General features: G+C 49.9%; 7 protein-coding genes across 7 annotated transcripts; 3 read left to right on the top strand and 4 right to left on the bottom strand.

Moving 5' to 3' along the window:
* Positions 1-101: 101 nt before the first annotated feature.
* ZRT1 (high-affinity Zn(2+) transporter zrt1) lies at positions 102-1,370 on the bottom strand (the record flags this gene model as incomplete). The annotated part of the gene is made up of 2 exons (XM_064901835.1): positions 102-1,156; positions 1,223-1,370. 2 exons carry the CDS (start codon positions 1,368-1,370, stop codon positions 102-104), a joined length of 1,203 nt encoding a protein of 400 aa, XP_064751514.1.
* Positions 1,371-1,748: 378 nt separating this feature from the next.
* On the top strand, positions 1,749-3,466 carry LTR64_007518 (uncharacterized protein; the record flags this gene model as incomplete). The annotated part of the gene is made up of 3 exons (XM_064901836.1): positions 1,749-1,962; positions 2,046-2,360; positions 2,433-3,466. The coding sequence occupies 3 exons, from the start codon at positions 1,749-1,751 to the stop codon at positions 3,464-3,466; spliced, it is 1,563 nt and encodes a 520-aa protein (XP_064751515.1).
* A 754-nt stretch (positions 3,467-4,220) lies between these two features.
* PRA1 (Prenylated Rab acceptor protein 1) lies at positions 4,221-5,291 on the top strand (the record flags this gene model as incomplete). Its single annotated transcript, XM_064901837.1, has 3 exons — positions 4,221-4,605; positions 4,659-5,161; positions 5,268-5,291. 3 exons carry the CDS (start codon positions 4,221-4,223, stop codon positions 5,289-5,291), a joined length of 912 nt encoding a protein of 303 aa, XP_064751516.1.
* Positions 5,292-5,479: 188 nt separating this feature from the next.
* On the bottom strand, positions 5,480-7,564 carry LTR64_007520 (uncharacterized protein; the record flags this gene model as incomplete). The annotated part of the gene is made up of 1 exon (XM_064901838.1): positions 5,480-7,564. The coding sequence occupies one exon, from the start codon at positions 7,562-7,564 to the stop codon at positions 5,480-5,482; it is 2,085 nt and encodes a 694-aa protein (XP_064751517.1).
* A 337-nt stretch (positions 7,565-7,901) lies between these two features.
* Positions 7,902-9,476, bottom strand: NOP12 (Nucleolar protein 12; the record flags this gene model as incomplete). The annotated part of the gene is made up of 1 exon (XM_064901839.1): positions 7,902-9,476. One exon carries the CDS (start codon positions 9,474-9,476, stop codon positions 7,902-7,904), a length of 1,575 nt encoding a protein of 524 aa, XP_064751518.1.
* A 282-nt stretch (positions 9,477-9,758) lies between these two features.
* On the top strand, positions 9,759-10,067 carry LSM2 (U6 snRNA-associated Sm-like protein LSm2; the record flags this gene model as incomplete). The annotated part of the gene is made up of 2 exons (XM_064901840.1): positions 9,759-9,961; positions 10,019-10,067. 2 exons carry the CDS (start codon positions 9,759-9,761, stop codon positions 10,065-10,067), a joined length of 252 nt encoding a protein of 83 aa, XP_064751519.1.
* Positions 10,068-10,587: 520 nt separating this feature from the next.
* Positions 10,588-13,466, bottom strand: pso2 (DNA cross-link repair protein PSO2/SNM1; the record flags this gene model as incomplete). Its single annotated transcript, XM_064901841.1, has 2 exons — positions 10,588-10,606; positions 10,669-13,466. 2 exons carry the CDS (start codon positions 13,464-13,466, stop codon positions 10,588-10,590), a joined length of 2,817 nt encoding a protein of 938 aa, XP_064751520.1.
* Positions 13,467-14,339: the final 873 nt, after the last annotated feature.

Below are 14,339 nucleotides of genomic sequence, written 5' to 3' on the forward strand. Positions count from 1 at the left end.
ACATCTACGCACACCACGACACACCACACCACCGGTAACGGTTTATGCACTTAGTGCGACTGATTCAGTCTACCAACTACTATCCTCCCCCAGCACCTAGCTTATGCCCATTTCCCCAGAACACTCATCAAAATCATTCCTACTATCAAACTCGACATCCCCACAAAAACCTTGCCAACGCCGGCATCGACCATTTCTCCACCACTGAAAGCCCAATCTCTTGCCCACATATCGACCACACCTACCCAAAGGAGCACACCCGCACTCAAGGCGTCAAGCACCGCAATCGTCAAGATTGTGCTCTGATCATTGCCATTAAACTGGTTCAAGACACCTATGCCGATCGCCATGCCTAGCGGTGTAATGAGCGCGAATGCGAGGGCCATCAACAGCTTGCTCCGGATTCCCCATCGCATGTTCTGGTTCTGAAGAAGTGCGATCCGTGCGCCTAGTGCTAGACCCTCGAAGAACTGGTGGAAGACGATGACTGCTAGAAGAGTATTGTAATAACCAGATGTGTTACCACTTGAATCCGGTGCAACGACAAGCGTGAGGCCGATCAGAACGCTGTGAAAGAGTATTCCTGCTTCCATCACCAATACTGCTAGCGTTGTGTTAGGGTCGAAATCTGCCGGAGCATGCGAGTGAGATATGTTCTGTAGCGTAGTGCTGGCTGCTGTGGTTCGTCGGACCTGCTTACTGTCTGTGCCACTTATCGACCCTCCCTGGCTACCACCGCTGTTATTAATGTTGGTCTCGTCGTCTGTCCTTTTCGGGCTTCTAGTGCGGACGAAGCGATGACTAACATACTCGACAAGGAAAGCCACGAAGAGACCTGCCATGACGACTGCAGAAGTTGTGGCTTCGTAATTGATCCCAGCCAGACAGTCATTGGTAAACATAAGATTGGCATGAGTGTAAAGGTGGACAAAGGCTGTCGAGATGATAATACCTGTGCCGAACTGCTTAACGATAGTGAAGAGAACGAAGTTAATTTTGCCGAATGGAAGTTTGTGCAGAGATAGGGGAAAGAATACTGCCAAACTCGACGTCGCGAGAATGATGAAGATGCTCCCAATTCGTAAGCCGATGTTATAGTCGCGAGAGGGTGCAGCATCGCAGGTGGCACTGGCTTCAGAAGATCCCTCAGACCCCCCTGCATCCACGCAATGTCTAAGTGATTCATTAGCTTGGTTGTGAGCATATTGTGACCTTAGCTTACTCAACGCCGGCGTGAAAGTGACAATCCATCTCACCATCGGAAGCCTCAGCGCTCTCTTCATCGTCTGCGTGATTATAATCAGCTTCACTGGACGAAATGATGGCGACATCGTTGCCTTGCGGATCAACGCAGTATTGCTCGATACCATGAGCGTGACAGTCTGTGTACTGCGCTGGTAGTACACTGCCAGTGAGTGTGCCAGTCAGTGCGACTGAAACCTCATCACCCCCACCATCCAAACAGAACACGTCCGTGCCACGTAGATGGCAATCTGTCACTGCTGTTGTCTGTGCTGCTGTGGTAGTGCTTGCCGAAACCGACGCCAGGGTTGTGCTTGTCGAGGCTGGTGCTGATAGTGTCGCTACTGCCGTTACGGTACCCAGGGAATCGAAGCAATATGAGATGGAGCCGTCTATATGGCATCCCGTCAAGGTTGTCTGTGCCACTGCTGTCGTCCATAGCAAGGTCATCACGGCAAATCGACCTGAAAGCATACTTGCTCGCATCCTCATTGCAGTGAACGGCAATGGCCAATTCACAACCAAATCTCTTTCAGTTCTTTGGAGCTCGGCCATTCAAGCGAGCTGCTACTGCTTCGGTTGATACAGCCAGGCGTTCAGGTGAACCCGTCAATAATGCTGAGAGTGATGAGAATAGTGGTGAAAGATGGCGAGACAAACGTCAACGGCTACAAGCAGATCTTGCTGGCACGACGTTTGTGATGAAGGAAAATGGTGGTGGTATGCAGCAAGTACAAATAGCTGCAGAAGGCAAGAATTCACCCGGCCAGTTTGACTGACTCTTTTACTAATTGTTCTGATAGTGATATCAACATCGAAATCCGGCTCCCGATCACAGCGGAGCACGAAAAGACTAGAATATCCTATGGGTCCACAGATCCTTGTTGTCGACCATGATGAACCTCTACCTCCTGGCGCGCTTTCGATGGTGGTCAATGTGCTCCGCCTTATCCAGGAGCAGCCTTCGTGGATGCCACAGCTGGTGCCTGAGCTGAGACAGCTTCTGGCAGAGTACGAGGCATTAAGCAAAGAAACGCCAAATACAAACCCATTGGAATTACTAGGAGAATCACTTATCCGGCGATGGGTGCCCCATGCCTGGGACTTCGTGACTTCTTGTATGCAGGACAACAGACTCCCGCGTATCTATCGTGGCAACAAGAGTTAGGGACTCTACATTGACGTTCTAGACGTCAAACAACTTCGTGGGCTGGATGGCATGCTTCCGGTACACGAGAAAGCATATGGTGGCATGACAGCATGCCTGGATGGATTCGATTATCGTGTGTTCGATAACCATGATAACCCTCATTGGCGTCAGAGCCACAGCAGCTTACATTACGCGATGCTCGAATTGCCAGATACCCAGAATGACTTCTACTATTTCGCGACATATCCTCGCGGCATGAATGAATCTTCGTACATCCCTGAGATCGTTGTCAACGAAGGTGTCATGATCAGCGTGAATGGCCTTTACGAAGACGACGCTTTCTACAAGACTTTGAAAGGTTGTGGGGTTCCTATGTGTATTAATGGAGTACACGAACCGTGTATTGGCCTAAATCGAGATCCGGGATTCAAGTATGCCCACTTCAAGGATGTCTCTTCTGGATGCGCTTTATACGCGCTACATCCACTCGAAAAGACCAAGGCGAGTTCGACGCAAGCCATTAGAGCGAATGCTCAATCACCATTGGTGATTCCGGCTAGTGCAGTGCCTGCTCTGCCTCCTACTCTACCAACTGCAACGACTGTTGCAGGAATCGTGAAGCCAACGAAGCACATGGTTACCAAGGAGAATCGACAGCGGCGGGATAAGCTCAGGGGATTAGTTACTACTGGAGTAGTTGCTAAACTTTCTAGCCGCGATGATTCTGGCAAGAAATTTGTGCTTTATCGTGGCATGGATATACGGATTGACAAATTCTACATGGATCGATTCGGAACTGCATTGCGATCTGCAAAGGATGTTACAGCCTTCGTCAATCTGTCGCCCGAGAAGACTCATCCTCACGCCTTCTACGAATACGGCGACAACGATAGTTTGGCGCATTTTGGCCTTTGGGTGCAGGTAAATCAAAGCGTCGGTTTCTGGATTAGGAGGAGCGAGACGAGAGAGACCAGAAAGAACAACAAGAACAGGCGGATGGCTTCAGATATTGCCACTATGGTTTCTAAAGACTACGGCCTACTACAGACGGAGGAGGAGGAGTTCCAGGAGTGACCATGGCTAGTAAGTCTCTACGGGAAAACTCAATGCAGTGCAGGAAGATTTCATCTCTGCTCCAGACTTTGACGCCGATGTGGAAAGTGCAAGCCCTGCGCCTTGTCCGATCTGGTATCGCGGCAGTCGCCAGAGAACAGACGATGAGGACCCGCAGGACTTGCACGCGGACAATCGTTATGAGCTTCCTCTACAGTTAGAATCTGTCGATTCGACATTGTAACAGGTATGTATGCCAAGGCTAAGGTCCTCACTCTGATGCTGGGCAAAGAGGAGCGGGCAGTGGATACTCCACGTCAAGTGAAGCTCTTTTGAACGTACCACTAGGATCCGCTTTGATTAGCTTTGACCACTACAGGTGAATTGCCAGCCTCGTCTCCCACATGTCCTGAGCCTCGAATGCACCGATGCAGTTGTCCTCATTTTTGATGCTTGGCACGGTACAGAAGAGCATCGTCGGAATAGAGCGGTCGTGCATGAATCGGCAATTGAGGCACGTTGCTGAAGTCGTTGAGAAGTTTCTTCCTTGCTGTAGTGAAAAAACCTTGCGGAAGTCTTTGAATAGCTCAGGTGTACCTCCTTGGCATTGATGAATAGCCGATAGACGAGTGAACACAATTGTCCTGGACCTGGTATATAATGCCCGTTGAGTTTGCGATTGCATCTTTCCTTCTCCTCCAGAGTCCTATCTCCCCATTTAGGTAGTCGCATTTCTCTATCTTCCGTCGAAATCAGGCTCATCAGACTTCCAGCCATGTACAAGGCACTTCTTCTTGCGGCAGCTGTGCCTGCACTTACCATACCAACCCCGACTCAGCTCGATACACGACAAGCAGCACCTTTCCAGCAGGAGATGTCAGCATGGGATGCTGGCGCAGTCTCGGCCTACCCAATCCATTCCTCATGTAATGCCACCCAACGAGCTCAAATTGCAGCTGGTTTGAACGAGACTATCCTGCTTGCCGACCACGCAAAGCAGCACGTCCTTCGTTGGGGTAACAGCTCGGAGCTCTACCAGAAGTACTTCGGGGAGTTGCCTCCATATGAAGTCATAGGAGCCCTGGACATCATTGTCAACGGAGACAAAAGTGGCGTATTGTTCAGATGCGATAACCCTGACGGCAATTGTCAACAAGCTGGTAAGTAGTCTTCACTGCAAAAGTTGACAACAAAAACTAATTCCATTGTCTAGGTTGGGCCGGCCATTGGCGAGGCTCGAATGCCACCAGCGAGACTGTGATCTGTGACCTAAGCTACCAACGTCGAAGATGGCTGAGCTCAATGTGTGGATTGGGATACACTGTTGCGGACAGCCCGACAAACACCTTCTGGGCTTCTGACCTCATGCATCGGTTGTATCACATACCTGCTGTTGGCGGCGGCTATATTGAACATTGGATTGAAACATACGAGGACGCACTTACCTTTGCGACCAACGGCAGTACCACCAATACCCATGACAGTGATGTGTTGCAGTATTTTGCGCTTGACGCGTATGCATACGACATCGCGGTGCCAGGTAGAGGATGCACAGGTTCTGAATCAGCTGCACCAGCTCAGGCACAGTCGAGCACGAGCGCAACTCCAAGCGCAAGTGCTGCATCGTCAGCATCATCCGTACCGGCGGTCCCAGCTGCCACAAGTGCATCACCATCTGCTTCGCAGGTAGCGTCTCAGACATCCAGCGCACCAGCTGTAAGTTCCCGCGTTTTCCAGCGAGAAATCTTATACTGACTTACCGATCTAGAACTGCCACACACACAGCGATGGAGTAGTGCATTGCGACTAAGCATGATCACAGGAACATGAGGCTCATGAGGTATAGATGTGACGAGGTAACGAACAATCGAGGTGACCTATGCTTGGGCAGATTCACAAGAGCTGAGTGAGCTTGGTCGACTCATGCTCGCAGTGACTGCCACGCTACTAGGCTGCAAGTAGCTCAAAAATTTACTTACCTGGTATGTCCTCTGCAGTCCGCGCATTGGCAGTTCAATCATTGTATTGGGTCCCTCATTTGATTGTACAAACACCCCATCCAGCTCTTGCTGCCTCACAGGCTCTCCTCAATGCTTGCTCTTCGGTGTCGGTCCATTTGATAGTAAGCTCGTCCCACTTTTTGACCTTAAACTCCTTCCTGTATTGTTGCTGTTGGGCTTGTAGTTGTATTACGGGTCGAACGTCCGAGGTTCCACTACATACCATTAACAGGGATTTTGCAGGAAGTGCCTCGTGTATCCTTTGAAGTCGTTCGAGTGTTTGGACGGCCAAAGCATCGAGTTGGTGCTTCTCTTCCTGTGCAAGGTTACCAGACTCAGTTGGTAAGCCGGTATCATCCTTCTTGACGTCACGAGGTAGAACGGATGCGCCACTAACCCAACCTCGAACGAATTCCAGAGCTCTCAACCGACCCCAAACAAAGTCAACACCTCCAGCAGGAATCTCAAAGTCGTAAAAATTGTCGCCTTTGACAGCTCGTACTACACCTTGAACCACCTCGTCATCGTTTTGACAACCGATTGTGTATGTAGCATCTTTACCATAACCTCGTTCAGGCGTTCCATACTCGACCATTGCACTCGTTCTGCCATTGCGCTTGAGACGTCTGAATACTGGTTCACCGTTTGCCTCAATTGTACCCCATTTTGGTCCTTTCTCACATTTGAGCTTGACGAGATCGAGGACAGCTTGTGCATCTTCGACCGAGTTATGGCCGTTAGCACCACCTGTCTGTATTTCTCGTTTAAGGTATTTGTTGGCCAGGTATTTCAGGGATGACCGTAATGGAAGACCTCTTGGATGAGGATAGATAATGGAGGTGTCGACAAGGAATGGATGAGTAAGCTTTAAAGCGTTAAGATCAGAATCCAGAGAATGGCCAAGCAAGACGCTTGCTGGTGTAAGCAACTCGAGAATCTCCTTCTGGACGTCCTGTAGTGTAGTCGTGACGTTCTCAAGAATTTCTGGAGTGATGCCTGAAAACTGGGTGAAGTAATTCGTGATTGGCTGAGCCGGTTTGACGTATTTGTCAATGATAGTCTTGCCGTCTGGGTAGGACACAATCGATACACGAGCAAGTGACGTTGCGTCATCACAGGTCTGCACCATTTCACAGTCAACGGAATATATATTGAGTCCTTGCGAGGTTTGATCACTTGCCGTCGCATCGAGCTGCACCTGCGATACGGAAACGTTGCTATCGACCCAACCGGCTTTCGTTGATTGACCTGTCCTTTCGCGTCGATTGGCTTCGAGCTCTGCATCCAGCTTAGAGGTGAACGCAGCTGGGTGGATCGGGAATTCTGCTTCTCGCAGTTCGTCTGCCGAATGTATGAAATCCGCTAGAGCGGTTCGCTCTGCAGCATGGCCGCGGTTGTTGTTCTGTTGGCTCTTATCTGAACCTTGAGAAAGCAGCATGGCCTGCAGAGGCGAATGCACCTTTGACGTTTTCGCATCGCCAGGCCCTCTAACCTGCAGTATATTGTCGAACAACCAAGAATACGATGCGGCTTTGTCACGCGGCTCATCCTGACTCTCATCGTTTTGAGCCACATCTGTCTTCAACTGCTCAACGTCCTCGGTTTTCGTGCTCGGATTAACCTCAGTCTGACCATGAGTTCCATTCGTGGTTCCAAGGTCCTTACTGACATGCGCTAATTTTTCGATCTGTCGTAAAAGTGCCTCGTCCATGCCTGGAAGCATAACGACCACAACCTTTTTTACGCGCCTCGAATTAGCCACTGCAAGCCATTTGGGAGCTGCCTCATCAGCTAGTAAATACAAAGCTAGGTCGCGAAGATCCTTCAATTTGATCTCGCCCTGATAGTTCTGGTGCATGCGCAAACGAGGGTAGTCTTCCAGGTCTCTTTCATGTTGCTTGTTCGATTTGTCACGTTTGGAGCTTTTTGATGAAACTTTGGTCCAGCCGTCTTCGTCCATTTCGTCCCTTTTGCCTCGACTATGATGATGAGTCTTTCGTGAGTTTTCGTCGTACCCGATAGCATCATCAGAAAGCCGACGTCGTTTCTTATGGTCAGAGGAGGGTTCATCCTGAGGAGTTCCTCTATGATGGTGATACCGTTTCCGTTTGGTTGCCATTGTAAACAGCAAACTTCCAACAATGTTTGTTCAATCAGATCAGCACATCGCCATATCACAACGATACACAGGTCTGCCGCTCGAGGTACCCAGAAGCAAATGTGATGGATTCTCGGAGTGATGCGAACTCGAAGATTCGTGGTTTCAGATATGGCCACGCGACAGTGAGGTGTTCATCGAAAGGGCAACTTCGCCGAAGCCTGGCTGTATGAGACCAGGACCGACGTTTACTCGAGTACCATGAGCTACGTCGCATATTATTATGTACTACTTCATCCAGGTGTACTGGTTGCGAAAAGGCTTGGAGAAGTTTGACTTGTTCAGCTCACTATGTATGTTACGTGGAAATGTCACGCTTCTTCTTACCGCCTCCAGCTCTGAACGCTGCAGCGCGCCTCGAACCTCTGTTGTCTGGCTTCACAGCGGGCCTCTTCTTCATCTTCTTCAGACCCTTGGGTAGTGCATGACTGCTGCTGGCTCTATGACCCTCGAGGATGACCTTGCCACCACTCCCGTTTGTCTTCTCACGCGATGAGAGGCCCGGTTTCTGAGATCTGCCCTTGTCCATACCGTTCTCACGCCTTATAGCGGGTTGTCTAGTCTCGCTCCTGATCTTCCGAACGTCTTTCTTCGCCCTCATCACCCTTAATGTCCTTGGCAACATAGGCGGGAACTTTTTGCCATCCATCAGAAGGGCAGCCTCGACTGCATTCTCGTCCTGAAATTGGACGTAAGCAAAACCCTTACTTATTCGTGTCTCCTTGTCCCTGACGACTCTGACACTTTCCACCTTGCCAACCTTTCCGAAGGTTTGCCAAAGACCCTCTTCAGCATCGGCCGGTTCTCTGGAGCGCTTGCGCTTGTTCGTCTCTCCGTTGGCATCCTCCTCCTTCGCAATATCTTCATCCACAAATGACAGGTTGCCCACAAAGACACAGCGCTTATTGTCGATCTTGCTTGGAGCACCAAGGTTGTCCACTCTCAAATGACGATTCAGTACCACAGTCCCATTCAATCGAGCAGCTAGTTTCCGCGCAGCAGCTTCTGAGCTCGCAACCACGTAAGCGTTTGTGCTTTTCATTGTCTCATCCATAAGCTCTTTCTTGGCATATGCGGCTCTTTTTGGTCCAGCATCTTGCACGAACGCCGTGGATCGGAAGCGTATACTTTCAATCTTCTCGTGGTGTTTGGTATCTATACCGGAACGAAGGTGTAGGACAAGTGCTTTCTTGTCAGATTTCGATGTAATTACTGTGTTAGACACGTTGCCCAGAAAGACAGTACGCTTGAGTTTCTGAGCCTCAAGATCGTGAGCTGTGCTACTCAACGATTCGTGTTTTGGGATGGAGTCTTTTGCATCTTTGATTTTCACACCTTCCTCCACATCAGAATCACTCAAATCTTCGAGTCCGCTGTTCAAGTCAGTGTCGCTGGAGTCCTCATCTTCATTGCCGTCCTCTATGATCTTGTCGGTTTTGGGTTTCGTTTTTGACTTCTTCCGCAGCTTCTGTTCCTGTTCCTCCTCACGAGCTAATTTGTCTAAATACTTACTCTCAAGGTCATCGTTCTGGTCGAGCTTTCTTCGCTTCTTGGGTCGCTCTTGTGGCTCTTCCACCTTAACTTCGACTTCTGTAGTTGAGCTTTCTTCTTCAGAATCGTCGGTAGACTCTTCGCTGTCCTCGTTACTGCTCGTTTCTGTCTGTTCGAGGACCTCTGCAGGAGCAGTCTCAGCTTCCCGCTTAGACTTTGGCACTGTATGTAAAGTTCTTGTCGGTCTCGTGGGCACAGTCACTGGACCTGAGCTGGAAGCGAAAAGAGCCGCCAATGTTGGGTCGAAACTGCTCGACTCAACCTTTGTACTGGTCGAGGGCGTGTCGTGTGCAGACTCTTGCTTGTTTTTCGTCTTTGCCATGGTGTGCAAGTATTTTGTTTTCCCGGCACGTATAATGTTGTTGTAGAAACAATATGTCTTCGTGGTAAATCTACATAAGCGCATCTACAAAAAGTTCAAGTCTCGAGCGGAGGAAATTTAAAGTGGGTCGCGACTTCCCGCAGACATTCACTCCCGCCTGCCTCCACAACCACCACTACCAGTACAATTCACCGTGCAGTAACCAGATTGACGTTGATTCCGAGAGCCAGCATCCCTAGACACCAGCTCCTCTATTCACCACTTGTCAAAGTCATCATCATCATGCTCTTCTTCTCCTTCTTCAAAACCCTCGTCAACCACACAGTAACCATCGAGCTCAAGAACGACATCTCGATACGTGGCACACTGAAATCCGTTGACCAATACCTGAACATCAAGCTCGATGATATCCAGGTGCTCAACGAGGATAAATATCCTCATTTGAGCAGTGTCAAGAACGTCTTTATCAGAGGATCTGTGGTGCGGTACGTGCACTTGCCTGCTTCGGAGGTCGATCGGTCGCTGTTGGAGGATGCGTGTAGGAGGGAGGCGGGGCTGGCGAAGCAGGGTGGAGGACAGGGAAGAGTCTGAGGATGAAATAGACTGGAGAAAACAACGGGAAAAGCTACGACTTGACTTGGTAACACAACTCATTCGACATAAAGAACGTGTCTTTATACTTGGACACGCGGCATAGACTGCAGGAAACGATCAGGCTCATGAGACTAAGAGGAGAACACCCCCAACACTATGTCCCAGTTCGGGACAGTAATGGGCAAGAAATCAATCTAGCGGCAAGAGGAGGATCGTACGCATCATGACCACCATCCAGCGAGCAGTGTCGGTCGATATAAGCACGTTCAACAATAGGCACGCGGGAGACCGAAACAACGAAATTTGAGAGCATCTTCGATGGCGTTAGAGTGAGAATTTTGGGTGCTGCAAGAATGCATGCCAAGGACCCCGAGGTATTCGAGCAGCTTCGATACCGGCTTTGATCATCACTGGATGTCCTGGCGCAAGGAACTGCTTGAGTGAATACGACCATTCAGAAACGGGCACTACGACAGTATGTTCGGGAATGCTCAACTTTTCAGAAAGCATGCGCATATCAGATGGCTTTGACCACTCTGCAAATCCAATACATACCAATAAAGGCAAGAGCCTCCAACTCAAAACTCAAACACCATACCTCAACTTCCCATCTCCACTCCCCCATCCCTCCTGTATATTATCCTCCGGCACCGTAAACAATCCATTCTTCCTCTTCTCAATATCCCACCTCTCAATCCACCCCTTCATCTTCTCCCTACTTTTCGCACTGCCCACATTGACCGTGGGAATGACCCGTCCAATCCTCAACGCACAGCAAAACATCGTCAATTCGCGAAAACTGCTATGTTCAGAATACGGTACGCCGAAGCAGTTGGATTCCCTCGTCGATCCACGCTGAGGCACCAGGTCCTTCATCGTGAAGCGACTCTTCCAATTCTCCGAGTGCAGAACGGTGTTGACGGCTGGGTTGTCTGTCATTCGTGAGCTGGGTGGTCGGTAACTCCAGCCGGTGGGTCGGAAGCCGACTATGCGGGAGAAGTGGCTTCGGAAGCCGACGAGGTAGTCGTGGAGTGTTTCGGCTCTGATTTCCATTAGCATCTGCATGTGTACTTGTGCTTCGGTGGGGTTGCTCGTGAGCAGGCTATTGAGTTCCTGGTCTTCGAGCGCTCGACATATGCGCATCTTGGGAGGTGGGCAGTAGATCTTAGTATTGAGAGCACGTGCTATACCGAGACAGATGCGTTCTTTGCCGATGCTGTATGTGCCTACGACGACGAGTAATCGACCTCGCTTTTTGGGCTTGACATCTTCTTCCTCTGCGTCCGCCTCTTTCTTGATTCGAGGTGGTGACTGCTCGACACCTGCTTCGAGAAATTTCTTCATCGTGCTTCCTTGCCGTTCGAGCTTAACTTGTTCCCATGAATCGTTCGTATCAACGATCTCTTTCGAAAGACTAATGCACATTTGGGCGCAGGCGTCAATAACGTCCGATTGGCTTGGGAAGGAGTACTTCGGCGTTAGGTATGTCGTGTCCAAATAGCATGTATCAATCTTTTGCTCCTTCGTTTGTCCTGAGATAGCATCTAAGACGTCTGGCCTGAGCTGCGGATGGTGTATGTGTGCCGGACAAGCACGAAAATCACCACAATGCAAGATGCGATTGAGCTTAGGAGATCCGTCTTTATTCTTTCCTATCACTTTCTCGAAAAGATAAAGGGATGAGCCAGGGCAGTGGTTGGCTGGAATCATCGTCACATGTACTCCTTTTGTGTTTGGGACTTCGACCTTTTTCTCAAACTCGAGTGGCACCAGCCATTTTGGATTCACCCGAAGTTGTTGCGCCATGAGGTTACAGGTGACCTTGCTGGCGTAGATAGGTCCGTGACACCACTGAGAGGTGAGACCGATGTAGTGGTCGCTATGAAAGTGACTGAGAAAGTAAGCATTCTGGCCCTCCACCTTGCCGTATCGAAATGCATCGACACAAATGTACAGACCAGGCATGATCTTGTAAAACGGGCAAGTACGCTGATAGGCTTGCTTGCCTCGCGATTGTGCTTCGTTGACGGCTGCTTCAGCCCAGGCTCGATCCTCAGCGTGCCCTGACATAAGCTGGCTGAACGCTGACTGCTTGTCGCCTTTTTCATTGACTGAAAGTGGATTTGCCTGACCTGGTCTCGCGATCGCGGCTCGTTGGAAACGTTTTTGTCCTAGTTGCGGAGCTACGCTGGGTGAACCAGTCGAATCGCCATTCGTGGTGGGTGGCTGAGGAAGTGGTTTGGCAGTGCCGTCGAGACATGCATTGACGTGAGTAGATGCTTCCGTTTCTGACATGCCCTTCATAAGTCCATTGCATATAGGACACGCTGCCACTGCCGCGTCTGCCTCCTCGACCTCGTCTGAATCTGCCTGTAGCCTTGGCGTCGTAGCACCTTCTGTCCCACTTTCAGACTTCGAGTCATCGTCGAAAGCCCGCTCCATTGCCAGTTGCTCTTCCATGTACTGCCGTTCCATGAACTCTTCACCTTCTGGGAAGAATTCATCGTCAAAGTCTTCCGGTCCAAACTCATCAACCTGGAACCCGCTCGTGCCTTGTCTCTTCAATTGCGGTCGTTCCGGGGTCTCGGCTCCTTCTTCGTCCGGAGGCTTCAACGGAACCTTGGTTTCCTCAGTCACTTCAATATAGCTTGGCTGTTTCTGCAGTTGGGGCACCCCTGAATCTTGTGGTGTTTCCTGGTCTACCTCAGTTTGCAGCTGATCAGTGGTCTGCTCTTGCGAAACGTCGTCGAGCCTCTGTAGACCAGGAATGCTACCTTCGTCATCATCTGAATCATCGATAAACCCACCTCTTTGCTTAAACTGCTTTTTCTGCTGTACATCCTCTTTATCTGCTGCCGCTTTTGCTTGAGTCGAGTCTCCTACTGGCTGAATGGTAGGACTATGGATCAGACTATTTGGCGAGGTGTCTTGATCAATCCTGCGCCTCTTAAGAGGACTTTCGATTTCGTTGAATCTACTCTCATCCTGAGACCAATTATCCCACCTTGGTGAATTGATACTGCCTTGCGACTCCTGTTTTGTCGTCTCCTGCTTATGTGGAGTAGTCTCTTCGAAGAACAGATCTGCACCTTTCGAAGGTGATTCTGCTGACGAACCTTTTCTTTCCGCCTTGCCAAAGAAGCTCAAGATGCTCTGATTCTGCTTTGCTGCATTTCTTTTCGCTGTCGAGATCTTCGTCTGCGGTATTGTACCTAGTACTGGCATACGACTGACGGGGTTCGAGTTTGATCTGACATCTGTCTTTGGCTTATCGGCGAAGAATGGCGACTGGGTACTGGTAGATCGACCAGATGGAGGCGTGGGAGGTCGGCCTGTCGAAGGCAAGACTTGTTCTGTATTGCTCAAGGCAGCATTTTCCCGAGGATTGCGGAACATGATGAAACCTGTCCCAGATGCATACTATCAGCAGCACACCATGCGCTGACACACAGGCACTCGTCGTATACGAAACAAGACTGATCGTTGAGTACGCTGCAGCTTCATATTGTAGAAGTGGGTCCGTTCACGTTCATGACGCGCGATGATTAGATGACGCGACGCCACTTTACGCGTGAACGAGCTTGCCTGTAGATGTTGTAGATAGATGGTTGCTATCTCGCTTCTGGCCATGCACTAAAATGTTCGAGCTGTACATTGAGTTGAACCGTACTCGCAGGCCTGAGGGAACCTTGTCGAGCATAAATAGGAGTTCGTAACTATGACTGCCGCCACTCGACGGGGTATCTTGAGTTTGGGAAAGACGCCTGAATCACTTCGAGGTGGCTATCTCTACTAGTTCGTGGGTCATACTACTCGAGCGCAAACCCAAAGTGTTACTGCTGAAAGGGCTATTGTATGGCAGAGAGTCTGGCGCAACTCTTGATTACATCCCGAGCTAGGACCTTGATATCGGATTCAGTCGTCGTCTGGAGAAGAAACTGGATGTTCGACCTGAAAGGCATTTTGGGAGTTTACACAGTCTCGCTTCTTCATTAAATGCGAACCTTTCTATGATATACTTCAAAGTGTTCCCTACCACTTTAATCGAAAACTGCCTGTGCACTCGACTGCAAGATACTAGGTATATTCGGCCAATCCCAGTGCCTGTCTATGGCTTTTTGGACAACCAGATGTGGTGGGAGAGCTCCGTCAGTCCACACTGTAAGCATTGAAGCCGTCAACCTCAAGTACCTGTAACGTGCCTCTCTCGAGCCTAGCTCGATGAATGTCCAAGGCACCATCTCCTCTCGTTTGCTCGGGTGCCAGGAC

This window comes from Lithohypha guttulata, assembly GCF_036872675.1.
Source record: "Lithohypha guttulata strain CCFEE 5908 chromosome Unknown scaffold_6, whole genome shotgun sequence".
Lineage (NCBI taxonomy): Eukaryota > Fungi > Ascomycota > Eurotiomycetes > Chaetothyriales > Trichomeriaceae > Lithohypha > Lithohypha guttulata.